The 16710-nt window shown below is 41.0% G+C and overlaps 1 protein-coding gene across 3 annotated transcripts in view; it reads left to right on the top strand.

Moving 5' to 3' along the window:
* Positions 1-15870, top strand: part of rab11fip4b (RAB11 family interacting protein 4 (class II) b) — a 53770-nt gene extending 37900 nt beyond the window's left edge. For 2 of the 3 annotated variants that reach the window (XM_065958242.1, XM_065958256.1), the window contains 13 exons: positions 125-375; positions 766-951; positions 2885-3019; positions 6596-6631; positions 7866-7965; positions 8382-8485; positions 8650-8790; positions 9158-9239; positions 10031-10168; positions 10367-10525; positions 12175-12255; positions 12734-12877; positions 13482-15870. In XM_065958242.1, the coding sequence (XP_065814314.1) occupies positions 125-375; positions 766-951; positions 2885-3019; positions 6596-6631; positions 7866-7965; positions 8382-8485; positions 8650-8790; positions 9158-9239; positions 10031-10168; positions 10367-10525; positions 12175-12255; positions 12734-12877; positions 13482-13598 (1674 nt within the window). In that variant the 3' untranslated portion in view covers positions 13599-15870. The remainder of the gene's footprint in view (positions 1-124; positions 376-765; positions 952-2884; positions 3020-6595; positions 6632-7865; positions 7966-8381; positions 8486-8649; positions 8791-9157; positions 9240-10030; positions 10169-10366; positions 10526-12174; positions 12256-12733; positions 12878-13481) is intronic. The other variant, XM_065958251.1, reaches the window with a different exon arrangement.
* Positions 15871-16710: the final 840 nt, after the last annotated feature.

The following is a 16710-nucleotide window of genomic DNA, read 5'->3' as shown; positions in this document are numbered from 1 at the left end:
TCTATCATAGAGAAGAATGTTCAATGTTGTCTACTTCACTGTCTACACAAACAGCCACAATAGAACATTATTTGAGTGTGTCTGTTAATGTATTTATTTCATTCACCTTCTTTTTTTCCTCCAGGGTGCTGAGGAGGAGCGGCCGTGTCCGGTCATCATGTGCACACGGGCCTATCCTGACCCTGTCCCTGAGTGCCAGCTGTTCCCGGGAGAGGTGGACGAGCCTGAGGAGGAGGTGGTAGACGAGGGAAGGGAGAGGGAGTCAGACAGAGACAGTGCCGTGGAAAGCACCCAAGGGTCAGACACATCAGACGGGCCGATCAGACCGGGAGACAAGGAAGACGTACTGGGGGATCTGTTTTACCCTGGGGAGAAGTGAGTACAGTCCCATCCTTTTTTATTTCTGCTCCTGTCTGACTCACAGTGTCTAAACATACGTCTTTCTGCATCTGATTATACTCCTTGTTTTTAGACTCAAAATTTAAGATATGGATTCATTAATGTAAATTAAAAGCCAAATTCTTAAGGCCACCGCCAGTTGTCCTCTTGAGCATTATTCCTCTCCCCACTGTGTTCACTGTATTGTCCAATAGTCTATGAAAGACCTAAAGTCAAATAGCAGCTAATAAACTAGAGGCTACATTTGTTATTATCAATATGAGAGATCTTTAGCATGGCTTCCTTTACCTTCCTTTCAGATTCACCAAAATGAAGAATGAAATGATTTTTTTTTTCACCACAGACCTCTCTCTGTTTTTTCCTAAGAATTGGTCACACAAGCATCTCTGTAACATCCGACCTATCGACACGTTCTTCAGCTTCTCTGAACGAGGAGCAGTTTGAGGACTACGGAGAAGGAGAGGAACCAGACTACACTCCCAGCAGCCCCTGTCCAGACGACGAGACCCGTACAAACGGATACTCCGATCTCGGCTCATCTGTTCCCTCTAGGTAAGAAAGTTTAAGTTTTATCTGCTACTTAAACAGATGATTGGATGAAATAGATTACAAACAGGAAGGAATATTTTAGTTCTGCTGCTGCTGTGATTCCCAACCTTGTCGAAGGTCCTCCTCAAACCTTCCCTGAGATCATGAAGTCATGTTTGTTTGCTTTTCATACAAGTCTCCTTTTGCAAAATAAAACAGGTGGTATTTTCACACAACGCACAAATCTTGGCTGAACGTGTGAACACACACAGCTGAATTTTTCAACCCAACTTCCTCTGTAAATCCCAGAGTGAAATGTCTGTGTGAAGTCAGGGTGAGCCAACGTGTGAATGCAGCAGAAAATATTCACATTTCATCTTTGTCACGCAACCGATGAGTGACTCTTGTGCTCTTTGTGCACATAATGAAGCTGCTTCATTGTTTTTTTTCTCACCAGTATGTTCTTTTCCACTTGTGAATTCAACCAATCAAGACAAAACAATTTTATAAATGTCAGTCATTATAGTTACAGGCATGTGAATAAGCATCTCGGGACAATTTCAGAGGCAGGCTGTCTTGAAATGTTTTAGAAATGGTCATAATCACTTGATTGAAAACAGCTATGGAGTGTACATTTTAATTGTTTTGCTAAGACAAACAGACCTCATTTACTAATGACTTCAATCTGAATCCTTGTTGCATTGTTTAGGGAGTGGCAGGGAGGGTAAAAATAGTTCAGAGAAATTGCAGTATGAAGGTAATTAATTAATTACTCAACTAGCTTGATGAATCATAGCTTTTTCTACAGGCCCACTAGCAAATGTTTGGCTGCCCTGTATCAGTCTGCTGACCAGAGGTTGGAAACCACTGCATATAATTAAAAAATTCATCTGTTAATGGACGTTTCTATTGTTGCTAATAGGTTGAGTTATGATGCAGACATTCATCAGTTTTTGTTGCTTCACTTCCAGCAGTTCCAGAGTCAAGGCTCCAGTTTGTGAGCTCCACAATCATTACCTGACTCGTATTATTCGGAGACTTGACTCCAGAAGTGAAGCTTCAGAGTTTTTTTTTTTTGCCCTTAAGGTAACATTAATATTCATCAAAGGCCTGTGTTTAATAGGATTAAGTCTCCCGCCTGATAGAGAGGCAATACCGCTCCATGCTCCTTCCACGCATACCAAGCAGACAAAACTCCCCAAATGGAGTCGGCATGGAGATTTAAATTCAAAATGAGGCCTGGATTTACAGGAAGTCTTAGACCGCTCAGCATGGGACAGAAGTTTGAATGACTACAGTACAAAGTGGGTTAAAGGTACACTCATATATATAATGGTGGAGGGCCTCCTAAACCATAAAGGTATTGTGGTTTATATTTAAAAACTCTGGGCTGGGTGTTGACTTTAATAACAGTTCGCTGGGAGGAAACAATGACATCATTTTTATGATGTTATTGGACAATCATTAAGAGTGCCTTCTTGTCTATGTTGAACCTTGAAAGTGATGATGTATTAAACATTTTTTTCCTACTTTCTTTGGCAAAACATGACTACATGACTTCTTTGTTTTGCTGCCTTAAGTGCCTTTACTTTACATATATCTGCCCCTCTAAATTCTGTAAAACAACAAACTATACTTGGACTGCAAGATATATTTTCAGGTGTTCATTTTCTCTGAGCACATCATTTGGCCCTGACAATGTAGATAATCTCATTAATGATAAGAGTTGTACTCTCCTTCTCAGTCTTTGACATCGCTCTTTGTTCCTCTTTCAGTTTTATTGGCGTTATTTATGTCACTTCTCGAAGTGTCTTGTCCTGGCGGCCTCATTTCTGTACACGCTCTGAAAGTAGTTGCATGTTCTCACACGTAATGAAAGCCAGTTAGATGTGGATTTACTTGTTCTGAGCGCCTTGGACGATAAGAACGGTGTGTGTGTGTGTCTGTGTGTTTACAGTGCTGGCCAGACTCCCCGTAAGGTGCGTCAGCATTACACCGGTGAACTGATGGACGTCTACTGCTCTCAGTGCAGCAAGAAGGTCAACCTGCTCAATGACCTGGAGGCTCGCCTTAAAAACCTCAAGGCTAACAGGTAAGTCGAACCCATGCTCACAAAAACACATACAACTCAGTATTACAGAGAATAAACACACACCAAATTCAAGCTTTTAGTTCAACTTCAATAAGAAGAAGGTGTCTGAGTTAACGTCTTTATAACGTCTAAACCACCTCAAACCTTTCCCACGGACCACCATGATGGTTTCTGACGTTAGGCCCATCATATCAAATCACAAAAATGTGTTTGATGCCTGCAGAGTGTTCTGTCACTTTTAGTTGAAATGTTGTCACATAATGAAACGTCCTGCAGCAGCTGCACGATGACAAACTCTAAGAAGAAAAGCGTCTCATGAAATCAGGTAGTGAAATCTATTTCTGTGGCAAATTAGTGCTAATAATTCAGGCGGGGAAGAGTAAATTAAAAAACAAAATCTTAACACAAACTATACAAGCTGTCAGCTATGAAATGTATCATTATTCATGCATTACACAGACAATTAAAAAGTATTGATCCATTCACATTGGACTGACTCGGATTGACTCTGACTCATCTTGCTCTGTGTTGTCTTGCTAAGTATAATGAAATAATAGTGATTTAACACTGTAACACAGGTGTGAAGGTGTTCCTTCTTTTGTTTCACACATGAACCAACATGCCCACAAACATTTATTGATCGTTATATAAGGCTGTCGCTCCTGTACTTACCTCATCACTATTGTAATGGGGAGTCTATTATTGGAAACATAATCCAGGGTGACCATTAACAGCTCCACTGTCCTACCTGCAAACATGAGTGCCCACACATGCACACACGAGAGTTATCAGAGAACAATAAATGCTGAATAATGTTTTAATTTAGTGCAAACTTTCTGTCTTTGTTACTTGAACTCTCGGCTGACTTTGCATGATCTCTCTCCCTGGAGGAGATAGGCTCTATAATCCAACATGTCTTCATTAATTAGACCCCTGCTTCCCCTTTATGAATAATGAAGAAGTGATGGGCAGAAGTGAAGAATTAGAGAGTGGAAAAAGAGGAAGAATAAGAGAGTGAGCGAGATGCTATCGATGTAGAAATTACTTTGAACTGTAGGCTTTTAAAGATTGGATACAGACTGAATATGAAGGAGTAGAGAACAGATTTTCATGATGGGGTGGTTAAATACTAAGGCACACGTAGCAGGTTATGTGAATGAATATGAAAATGTCTAAAAATAGAAACAGGCGACCATTTGGATCAATTCAAAGAATGACTTATTGACTCAGAATGGTCAGAGGAAGAGGCTTTAGCAGCGAAGCAGAGTGCAGAATTTAAAGATTAACTTCACAATCAATCACGAGTAGAGAAACCCCACACTCAATTGGGGGTTTAATTTAATAATGGGTTAAGTTGAGGGAGAAAAAAAAAATCATCAAACCAAAGTCCTTATAAAACAGACTCTTTTGGGTTAAAGACATATTTGCAGGATATCGGTGAGTCATGTTCTTCCTTTTTTTGGCACATACCTTATTAAACCCCGAAGAGGAATGTAGTTTATTTGACTCTGTTATTGAACATGCCTCTAAGACATAGGCCAAGAATGCACAAACAGTATCCTACAGACGTGCACTAAAGGAGAGAGGTCATAGTTAGGAGGCTGCACATGAAGCACCCGGAGCACTTGGGGGGGATTCGGTGCCTTGCTTTAGGGAAATGGCTCTCAACTGGTCCAGCCTCAGGACTCACCGCCAACTCCTTCATGAAAAATCGTGATGCAAATTTCAGACATTTTTCAACCCTTCAGATTTATGTTATGAAAATGAGACGCTTCAAACATGACACGTGACAGAGGAAAGACATTTTTGGCACTATTTTTTTTTCAGGCGCACTGTCACATGGTTCCTTTGGGGTCCTGACCCACCAGTTGAGAACCACTGCTTTTGGGCACCTCAGCAGTGCCTGGGACGTGACCCTTCACCTCTCCAGAAGCTAGACCCAATTTAAATGCTTTGGTCCGTACTTGGAACTGTACATTTCAACTATTGGGGGATATGGTGGTGCTGGGTCAACTGTTACAGCAAAACCCCTAAAATAATCCCATAATACCAGTGATGACTTTATTTGTAAAGCATTTCACTAAAAACTAAGTAAAATGTTTGACACATTACAATGAAACATAAAGCATCAACAATTTAACAAAACAAATCCAATGTGAAGTTATACATGTAAGAACAAGAAGCAGCTGCTGTTGTAAGGCTTTTGACCTTTCCATTCGTTTATTTTGTACTCATGAGCACTGATAATATATGACTGGCTGACCCAGAAGCACACAGACTTTCACACGAGTGAATGTTGTTCGGTTATTGATGTGTGGAAATTGTGTAGATGACACTTGAAAGATTAAAAACAAAGAAGTCCTTTTTTCCATTCCAAGTTTGTCCTCTCAGTGTTCATCAAAGAGGACACTGGGGGAACTGAAACAGCAGCTGCAGGGTAATCTTTTTTGTCACTCAGGATTATACACTCTGTGCTTTATCTAAGTGCTGTAGGGATCCTCCTGGAAGATCAGCCTGTTAGACACTCCTGTCACTTATTGCTTTGTACCACTCTCTTAGTCAAAAGTTACATTTCATGATTCATTTTTTTTTTTTTTCCAACAACTTCTGTCTGCCCTGAATGCCACATGTCTGTTTCGATCTTCTTCACGGTTTGTTTGACGTCTTTGAATGAGAATAATTGAATTTGAGACGTTTTGCGTGATATTTTACGATTTTAAGATTAATATTTGACATTAACTAGAATAACCCCCATCATCCTGAGAACAAAAGAAAATCACACCAAGTTATTTCATGTGACTGTAATAGTGGGGAGGGGGGGGAAAGCCCAGTTAAAAATCTTGTTTCACTGTACAGTGCAGCTGCTCTCATTCTGTGTTTAAGGTTGGCAAAATGATTGATACTTTTCTATACCACGTCTTCCATTGAACAAGTTTCTGTTTCTTTAATAGTTGATAGTACTATAGTATCATATTTTCAAACGAGAGAGAGAGAGAACTGTCTAAATTTCAGAAATACAACACGTAATATTTCAGTACGTCAATTCTTCTTGCTCTGGTATCACAACAGCTGTTGATATCGTGTTATCTTTAAAATTCTGGTATTGTGACGACCCTGTCTTTATTCTACTTTACTGTCTTAATTGAGCCGTACCAGAAGCTGTTAATTTAGTTTTCATGTCCACATCTAGTGTCTTTTGCGTGACCTCACACTCACTTTACTCTTGTTTGTTAATCCAATGTGACACCCAGCACAGACAGACACATCGGACAGAAAGAGTCTTCAGGCGTTTGTCCCTCTGAGACAATCGCTGAGCCAACAGGAATCCCGCTCACTGAACCAGGAGGGGAATTTCGTTATCATTGACATGTCCTTCAGTGTTTTCTTTATCTCTCTCTCTCTCTCTCTCCCCCTCTTGCTCTGTCTTTGTTTTTCCTACAAACCAGCCTCACTGAAAAGCCAAAATCTTAATTGTCATCAGCAGGTAGTTCCTGTGAAGTGTGAATCTGCAAGTCTAGACATATCCATGGCAACTGATTCTGATACAAATGTTCTTTTTTCTTTTCTCTTTTGTAGCCCCAACAGGAAAATCTCCAGCACAGCATTTGGAAGGTAGGTCATCCATCTTTGTGTGTGTGTGTGTGTGTGTGTGTGTGTGTGCGTGCGTGTGCGTGCGTGTGCGTGCGTGCTTGAGTCAAAGTGTGCTTCTGTTGGTTGAGAAAAAGGTCGCCAAGTTGTACTCTTTGTGTTTCTACATTATACAGCCTCTGCTGCACGTGTTGGCCATGTTTGTTGACATAGGCATACACACACACACACATGCACGCGCACACACACACACACACACACACACACACACACACACACACACACACACACACACACACACACACACACACACACACACACACACACACACACACACACACACACGAGATAACACTGCTTCCTTATCAATCAGCTGCCCATTGTGCTCTAACAGACGGTTAATTACTAACTAATTATTCAGAGAAACATATATGGAATTAATCTGGTCTGATCCATTTGCTGTAAAAATCTTCAGTTTCTTCCCCTCGAGGTGAGAAAAAGATTTTGGACTTGAGATTTTTCAGTGGCAGCCATGTTTCCCTCTCTGTTCCCTCGTACTGGGTGAAATGTTTCGTGTATCCAGGCCTTTGTGCTATTTCTACCCACATTAAGTGAGTTATAGTGACATAGTGAAAATCGCCTGTCAGACCTGATCTATGTTTTCAATATAAGGTTTGGCTCTCTTCCTCTGCTCAGTCTACTGTACTCTCTGTCTGGTTTGATTTCTTCTTCCTCCTTATTGCTCTCTTTATCTGATCTTCAGGACTTTCTCTGTTTCTATTTTCTCTTTTATTGTCTCCTCTTCTCTGCACTGTTTGACTTTCCTCTACTCCCTACCTCTCCTCTCCTCTCCTCTTCTCTCCTCTCCTCTCCACTCCTCTCCTCTCCTCTCCTCTCCTCCTCTCCTCTCCATAATGCTAATCTCAGAAATGGATCAGAAGTGTTTCTCAAGTTATTCCATTAGAGTGAAAGGGGGCAGCTGTACTCGCAACACGCCATGATTGTCACACTTGATTGTGTGACTGAGTGAGAACTACACACACCTGTGTGGGTGTCTGTGTTTGCACCAGCTTCTCTACTTGGCACATCATTGCAGAACAGAACAAACCCCCTTCCATTTCTCAGTTTCTCTCTCTCACACTCTCTCTCTCACGCACGCACACACACACACACACACAGCCGAACCAGCTGGTCCTGACCTGGATGTTCCCACAGATTTCTTAAAGTGTGTGTGTGTGTGTGTTTGTGTGTCGAGCAGGCAGCTGCTTCATAACAGCAACTTGAGCAGCAGCAATGGCAGCACAGAAGACCTGTTTAGGGACAGCATCGACTCCTGTGACATCGACATCAATGAGAAGGTAGGAATGTGTTGTTATCCTTAATATGTTTATCTGTGTCAGTAGTCCTTTATGTAAGGAAGCTCTTTCAACAATCACAGAGGGAGCACAGCTGTTCTTGGTGGGTGTGCAGCTTAAACTGAGAATGCTAATTCATAGGATGGGCCCTGTCAGGATACCACTAACGTCTGCAGATTTTACAACAGAGCTTAGCATTTTCAAGCCTTTAAAAACTTGAGAAAATCAGAATGACTCATGCAAAGTTGTGTTCTTTAGTGCCAATGTAGATTTATGTTACCCTTTTGTCTTTCTACTGAAGGAGATATCCAAAGTCTTACTGGCAACAGCATTTTGAGCATGCATCAGTTATATCCCTTAATGTGTATAACTTTATGGTGTACATTCAGGTTCATTGAAACTGCATCTGTGTCTGGCAGGTGAGCTCTCTGGAGAAGAAGGTGGCAGAACTGGAGAGTGAGATTCTGATGAACGGTGATCTCAAGTCGAAGCTGAAGCAGGAGAACACACAACTAGTTCACAGGTAGAGTCAGAAAGTCTAATCCTAATTCTATTCTTCAAGACATACTGCAACAGCATGCAGCCGTAGTTGATTCACTGAGTACTCACTGTTTCAAAAAGTGACCTTTAGTTCAGTTATGATACTCTCTATTAAATGAATTTTGTCTGATGTGTTCTTCACCTCAGGGTTAATGAGTTGGAGGAGCAGCTGAAGGACCAGGAGACACGAGCAGAACAAACTCTGCAGGCTGAGCTGAGACGACACCGAGAGGCCTACAGCAAGATGGAGAGAAACAAAAACACACAGCTGGAACTGCTGACAAACCGGTGAGAAACACATATAATGAAACACACTAACGCACAAACAATGCCTCTGTGCAACATGTCTTTAGTTTGCATCAGTTGCTTGATATGCTCTAATAACTGGGAGAAAATAATCTGAGAAAATAGTATCCGAGTTGCCTCTAAATCCCCTGGATGTGGACATTGACGTTCCTGTCTGTTCAGAGAAAATGCAGAATGTAAAATGTTATGCTAATCAGAGCTTAGAGATGCCTCCTGGGGGGTTAGTCTGTTTCCTCTGGAGCTTCAGCATTTATTGTGGACGTCTGCTTATACAGTGTTCTAGCTGACGATGAGAAACCCTGAGCTTATAAAGAAAGTAAACTAATATAGAAGAGTTTTGTGTTTTTAGAGTGAAGCTGTTGGAGGACGAGAACAGCGACTTTTCTCTGAACATGTGTCGACTCAAATCCCAGACAGAGAAACTGGATGAGGTAAGACGTACTTGATTTTTGTATATTTTTGTTTCCTCTTACCTTGTATATGAATATTTGAAAAAAGGGTGTGTGAAGCCTTTTTGTTGCCTAAAACAGAGCTGTATGAAATCTGACAAATTGCCTCAGATTATGTCATATGAGTCAGTGTCAGTTTAGAGCAATGGATTATAGGCCCAATCGTACGCTCGGGACAAAGCGTCTTGGCGTAAGGAACAGGCGTCTTTCCTATTTTGCTCCTGACACAGTTGTCATTTTGACGCCAAGCCCTCACAGTTTTTAAACAGCAAATGAACGTGTGTGCTCCCATTAGCACCCAGGGGTGGGTTTGTCCTAAAATAAAGTGTGATCAGACCCAAATCTGGCGCATATCTTTAAGATGCAGAAAACGACTGTGCATTAGACAGAGGCCAAACATTAGCGAGTTCACATTAAAGTACACTGAGTAATAGGGCCCTAAAATAACAATACTGAAATAGGCCTGGGTCTGTGGACTCCCCTTGTCCCTTTCAAAATGATATAATCATCAGATAAAACGATCAACATGCGTGCTCACAAACACAATGAGGGACTGGTTGGTTTTTGGGACAAGTTAAGGTGTCAGAAAAAATGTAATGCATACCTCTATTTTGATATAATACCTATCTTCCTGGCACCCGTTTTCTGTCATCTTCGCCTAACAACTCTTAAATGTTTGACCAAGATTTCCCATTTAAATAGCCAAATATCGATTGTTTGTATACTGTAAGTAGAGAGGCTTCTCTCATGAGTGTTTGTCTGTCCTTCCTCAGGAGAAGCAAAGGATGACAGATAAGCTGGAGGACACCAGTTTGCGCCTGAAGGATGAGATGGACCTCTACAGGAAAATGATGGACAAACTGAGACAGAACAGACACCAGTTTCAGAAAGAAAAAGAAGACATGCAGGAGGTGGGAGGGACATTTTTATGCAATCAGACACATGCATGAACAGAGTGGGTTGTTTGCTCTTCTGCTCACTCTGCTTCCTCTTTTTCACTCCCCTCTCCCTCTCCCTCGCTGCATTTTTACTGGCTCACACACGTACTCCCCCAAAATACTGCACTGTCATTATGTAACATTGTTCATCCGTCCTTTCTCTGTGCCTAGCTGATAGAGGACTTGCGTCGTGAGCTGGAGCATTTGCAACTCTTCAAGCTGGAGACAGAAAGGCCTGGACGCAGCCGCAGCTCTTCCTCCAGTCTGGCAGACTTCAACTGCAGGACCAGGGAGGTGGAGCTGGAGCACGAGGTCAAGAGGCTCAAGCAGGTACTGATGAAATGATGCATTCAGATATCTTGTGCATAGGCAGCTCGGTAATCTAATGAGGCTACTGAGTGAGCTTTAAAATGCCAACGAACCTTAAAACACTTCCACACATGGCACCTGACGTACAGATTTCTAAAATGTTTTTTTCCCCTGAGGAGGCAGTGATACATTAAGAATGATTTTTAAATATCTTAACATGAGACAGCAGGTAAAACTATCACTATGTTGTTGTCAGAAGAAAAACCCTGGATTTAGATGCATTGAAGAGTACGAGATGCACAGAGATATTGAATCTCAAAGCAGGCTGCATATTTATACCCTTGAATGAAATGAATGCTGAGTAATAATTTCTGACACAATTTCTGTTTCTGTCATGTTAATTTTGATTTTAAATGAAAGGCAAATTCATTTTGGTGAACATTTATTTTCCGGTAAAGCATAATACATGCTCACCTTGAATTAGATGGGTCATAATGTCATTATACCGAGATACAATGCACATTTGTATGTCATCTCTGTGTAGCAAAGAAACAATGTAAAAAAAGTTAAAAGGTACACAAAATGAAATACACATTTAAAAAAATAGAGCGAGTTTAGAAGTTCAAAAGTAAAATTAACATTAATTAACAAACTGTGCAGATTTGTTTTTATAAAAGAACAAAGTCCAACAGCTGATGAATGCCACATGTTAAAGTGACTGATGTATTAAACAATGAAGATACAGTATATTTACCACAGCTCAGTGTACTTGTGCTCTTATAATAAGTATAACAGATTCCATTTGACATCATAAATCAGTTTATCTGCTGCTAGAGAGACATAAAGTTCACTGATTTCTTATATGGAGCCTCACTGTTCCTTTGATGGCTACAGATGCGAAGTAGAACAAGAAGACAAATAAAAAGAGGGGGGATAAATAAGAATCTATGATCTGACTCATTCCTTAAAAACACCATTTAGCTCACCTGGCTTATCTTGATTTAGATTTATTAACATTTCTGAGAATTATAGACAAAACAAGTTCTGTATATTCTCTTAATTTCAGTACAAGGCCATTTGTCTGCAACAGTTAGATACTCAAATGCTGTGACTAAGTTACTTTACTGCAAAGTCTACAGACCTGATGCAAAGTAAACATCAGCGATAAGGGAGTAGATGAGTGTTTTTCACATGTCCCTCCTGATAAGACTAGTGAAAGAACAAGTTGTATGCTCCTTGAAGTTGCATGCATCAGATAATATTGAGCATCTCTCAGAGACAAAAATCAGCATAAAAATCAGTAAGAACTAAAGCAGTCTAGCCTTGTAACTTGTAAATCTTTAAAGAACGCATAGCCAGTCAGTTAGAATTGCTGATTTGCAGAGTGTATCTTATCAGGGACTAACATGATAAGGTTGCACTCGTGTAGCCTCAGCCAAACTTTATCATGTTTTTTAATCTATTTTTATGTGATTCTCTTTCAATATCTCCACTTCTTATATTAAGCTTCTTCCTGCAGGTTTAGACTTCAGAGTATTTCACTTTTGTAGCTTTGTATCGTTAAAGCCGTAATTTTAGCCACACAGCCTGTGACATCCACAAAGATTAGCCCACTATTTTTTGTCTGCCAGTGCACCTCTGTAAATGTCTGTGTGTGTGTGTGTGTCCAGCGATTTGTGTCCCAGGACTTTCTCCCCCCTGAATTCCAGCACCTGCTGTTGTCTGGGGCCTGGCTCCGTCCTGGTCTGATGGTAAAATTGCTTCCGTGAACTTTGACTTCCTGATTATTAACCACTAATCACGACGGAGTAGAATGAGCCTGCCCGAGCTGAATTGGGGTCAGTTCTGCAGTTTCCCTGACTAATGAGTAGGAACAGAAGAATGGGGAAAGCAAACTGACCTCGTGTCAGCACTCGAGGGCAACTCAATCATGGAGCTTTTATAACACACCAGACCAGCAGGGGAGCAGTTTGTTCTGTAACACGCTTAACCTGTGTAATGTCCTGTAGGTGTTGCCAAAATAGACATGCATTGCTGTGTTTGCTGCTGGCTGAGATACAAAGCGTTGTGTTATGTCATGTGGCTTGAGTGAGGCTAGAGTAGCAACCATTTGCTTCTTAAAAGCATCATCACTCCTGTTACACGTGTGCAGCTATACTGATCTCTCTCTCTCTTCCCACCTCTCTCTCTCGCTCTCCTCTACACTGTGTCCTGATTCTGTATTTTTAGGAGAACCAGAAGCTGAGGGAGCAGAACGATGAGCTCAACGGTCAGATCCTCAGCCTCAGTCTGTATGAAGCAAAGACACTGTTTGCCACACAGACCAAGGCCCAGTCTTTAGCAGCAGAGATAGAAAACGCCTCCAGAGACCAGGTAACGTTACAACTGCCAAGCTTTCTAAACGGATTTTACCCTAACGAGTTCACAGTGCAAAACTGTTTTGTTTTTTTCTGGGACATACCACAGCATAGCCCAGTGTTCTAGATATGACATAACCATGCATTTGAATTGAATTTGCATAATATGGAGGTCATCACCGTGGCCATTTCTCACACATACACACCAACCAAATACTTACAATGCCTCTGATAAAATACCCTTTGTGTCAGGTTTGCACCTCTAACTACATTAGAGAAGAATTAGTTAAATACAGACTCTGAGTCTAGCCCCTGTAATCTGTTTATGTTGTTCAAGTGATGTTGTCGCCTGGAGCATTTTTATCCTGTTCTGTTGCATTTTATTTACAAAATGATTAAATGATTAATCAGAATTGTTGAGACTTTCCTTATTCATTAAATAAATGTTAGCATTAAGCAGCATCTCTTCAAAACAGAACTTGTACATAACCAGTAAGAAGTATGAAATATTTGAGCTGTATGACCAAGAAGTCTATTGTTTTTACTAATGGTGCGGTTTAAAAACGGTAAGATTATAGTTAACCTTGTTCATGAACTGAAACATGTTCCTCTCTCCTTAGTTAATGGAGGCCCTGAAGGAGCAGGAGGAAATCAACTTACGCCTGCGACAGTACATGGACAAAATCATCTTGTCCATCCTGGACCACAACCCATCCATCCTGGAGATCAAGAACTAACAGCGACTCAACTGGAATGAGAATCCCTCCAAGTCTCAGGAGAAAGAGGACCGTTCCAGTTGTATGAACACAACCTCAATCAGGGTGCTGTACAGGAAGGCAATGAGGCTTAGAAACTGGAAAATATAGATAGACACACATCGCCCCCTGCTGTTTGAGGTGGGAAAGGAAAACACTTCTTGGCAGGAAAGGTAGACTGGGATTCTACTGAACTTAACCTCAACCAGGAACTGTTTCTCTACTGCTGTGTATGCTGTGAACTGTAGCTACTGCCTACTGCCACACCTTTCCCATCTCAGTTGACAATTCTGGTGACTATTTTCCCAGGAATATCCTGGGAACAACATGCGTTGAGGATTGACAAAGTTACTCGATGTAGTACACTGGACATATGTACCTTGGCATAACAAACTGGAACAATGTAACAAATCCAATGTGGGTTCTACTGTATCCTGGTGTAATATTAGCTGTATCATCCACAGAGATTCAGCTCTGTTCGAGGGGGAAACGTTTGAGGAAAATCAACAGAGATGTGGCAAGCAGACTGTAAACCCGACTCTCAGAGACATGAAGGTGAAGCAGTGGAGTATTGCCCGCTCTGTTAACTCCCCATGTTTTCTCCTCTGTCATGCAAGTGTTCTCCAAAGTATGTGTGATGAACTTTGACTAGCGCGTTTTAAAGTGGAGTACGAGAAAGTCCAAGGAGAAAGAAACAATGAGAGCCTCTGTAACAGGAAGGGAAGCAGATGAGTGATGAATCTGAGGAATGAAGACTTTCTCATAAAGATGAGTTGGGAATTTGATAATGGACCATGTGTGCTAGCAAAGCAGGGTTTAAGTAAAGTCTATGATGGCCAATTGAAGGTGAAGAGTTTGTTTGTTGTCTATTCTGTAGACCATGTCTTCCAGTAAACATGCAACCAGTCAATCAGTCCAATATTGATTTTTTTAAAACTGAGAAGTGGCCCTTATTTGGTTCAGGCGAGAAGTCGAGTGTCACTTTATGGTACAGAAGCTGCAGCCAAGGAGTGTCTTTAACTGTAACTTCCATAGCGGCTATTTGCTAGCAATGCCTTAGTTTAAAAAGCTACATTGTTGCTAGAAAAAGGCCCGATGATGTTGCACAGAAATGTAAGGATATGAATGTACAGGATGTCTGATGGATTTACAGAAAGCCGGTGTAACATGGTTTACTCAATAATCATCTCTCTGTGCTCAGTGAAATCATCTCAGTAATGTGTGTGTGTGTGAGCTTACACAGGAGACTCACTTTTTGTAAAAAAACAAACTGGATTAGCAATCTCATTGGAGCCTACAGATTGTGTTTGAAGCCCGGATGACTCTGTGAAACTTATACTTGTAAATATCATGAATGTACATCTGGATATTTCTGTTCTCTGTGTGGCCAAAAAAGGCTTTGACCTAAAAATGAAAGTAAATGGATGCGATTAATTGTAATACACACATACAGTACTCAGTACTGTAATGAAGAGGGAAAGCTATAACAATCTGCTGTATTAAGTCATTATTCTAAACTTGAGTTTTGCTTCCTTGCACACAAAAAAAGACGTTTTTTTGTTTCATTCGCATGGTTCACCTTTTTTCTGTCTGTGCCTTTTGGGGACATTTTTTTCCAGACAATGTTGCTAATGATTGACATAGTTTTTTGAAGCTACACTCTATGTCGACGTCTGACATATTTTCTTGACTTGTAAATGTTGTAATTATATAGTGATAATTTGTATTCATGTGCCACTCACCAGTCTTTTTCAGATTGATACTATGAAAACGATTTTATACAGTTTTATCAGGAACTTGTGATTGCTTAGGTGTCCTATAAGAATAGCAGTATAGCACAAGGCTTTGTACGGTACACAGGCCAGGTTAGCGTTTTGGAAATATTTTGAAGATTTTTTTTTAATGCAGTGGGGAATGTTTTATTGCATTTCTCCGTTTTCATTAGTCATGGCGAGTCCATTTCTTTTCAATTTGCTTCGAACTTGGTTTTTATATGGTCGTAAACTGTCTTCCTAACTTAAGCTAAATGGTGAGCATAACGAGCAATATTAACTTATTTAACAATTCCTGCTGATTTGTGTCTTGTTTTGCTTCACAAATCTTTCACTCTAGCTGGATGGAAAGAAATAAACGGTACATTAAGCTGTAAAGCTTGTCACAAACTCATTTCTTGTAGCTCTTCAAATTTTATTTATTAGGGCTATTCGATTCGATGTAGTCACTTTAAATAGCAATAAAATGGCTTTGGCAGTGATGCTGACTCATGGTGTTCTTCATTTGAAAAATCCGATATTTGTCATTTATAACAACTATAATTACTTTAACAGAAACCACTTTCTATGCGTTTGATGGTCCCCTGTTATTGTGTTGCACATACTTTGCTGTGAAGAAAATAACAAGACCATCGTTAAAAAGACCCATTCACAGGGCGCGGGTTTAGCTCGGTTGGTGGAGCAGGTGCCCCATGTGCATGAGGCTACATTACAGGTTGCACTGGGACTGGGAGTCCAACCTGTGACCAGACCCAAGATTAAGATTTTACTTTTATTGATCCACGCAAAGGGAAATTTCTGTTTTTACACTCTGTTTATCATGCAACACACACACATAGGCTGAAATACACACATGCACAAACAGGATCCTATGAACATGCACTAATGGAGAGATGTCAGAGTGACGGAGCGGCCCACAGTGGGCGCTCATGAGCTGGTGGTGGGGAGGGGGTTTGGTGCCTTGCTCAGGGGCACCTCGGCAGTGCTCAGGAGGTGATCTGGCACCTCTCCAGCTACCAGACCAACTTCCATATTTGGTCTGCACCGGGACTTGAGCCGGCGACCCTCCGGTTCCCAACCCAAGTCCCTACAGACTGAGCTACTGCCGCCAAACCACCACCTGATCCTATTGATCTGTGCATATAATACCCATGTCTCTCTCTCAGTGCATTTCCTGTCTATCTTCAGCTATCCTGTCAAAATAAAGGTACTTGCCCAAAAATATTCTTCAAAAAAGGACTAGTTCCTATTCCAGCAGACTGGATTCAGAACTTACAAACAGTTTAAGGGTCTGTTTATTCCTAGATATTACAGAGCTCAGT

This window comes from Labrus bergylta, chromosome 1 (assembly GCF_963930695.1).
Source record: "Labrus bergylta chromosome 1, fLabBer1.1, whole genome shotgun sequence".
NCBI classification, from domain to species: Eukaryota; Metazoa; Chordata; class Actinopteri; order Labriformes; family Labridae; genus Labrus; species Labrus bergylta.
Note: the sequence above shows the minus strand (reverse complement) of the source record. Positions and strands in the feature narration are given on the sequence as shown.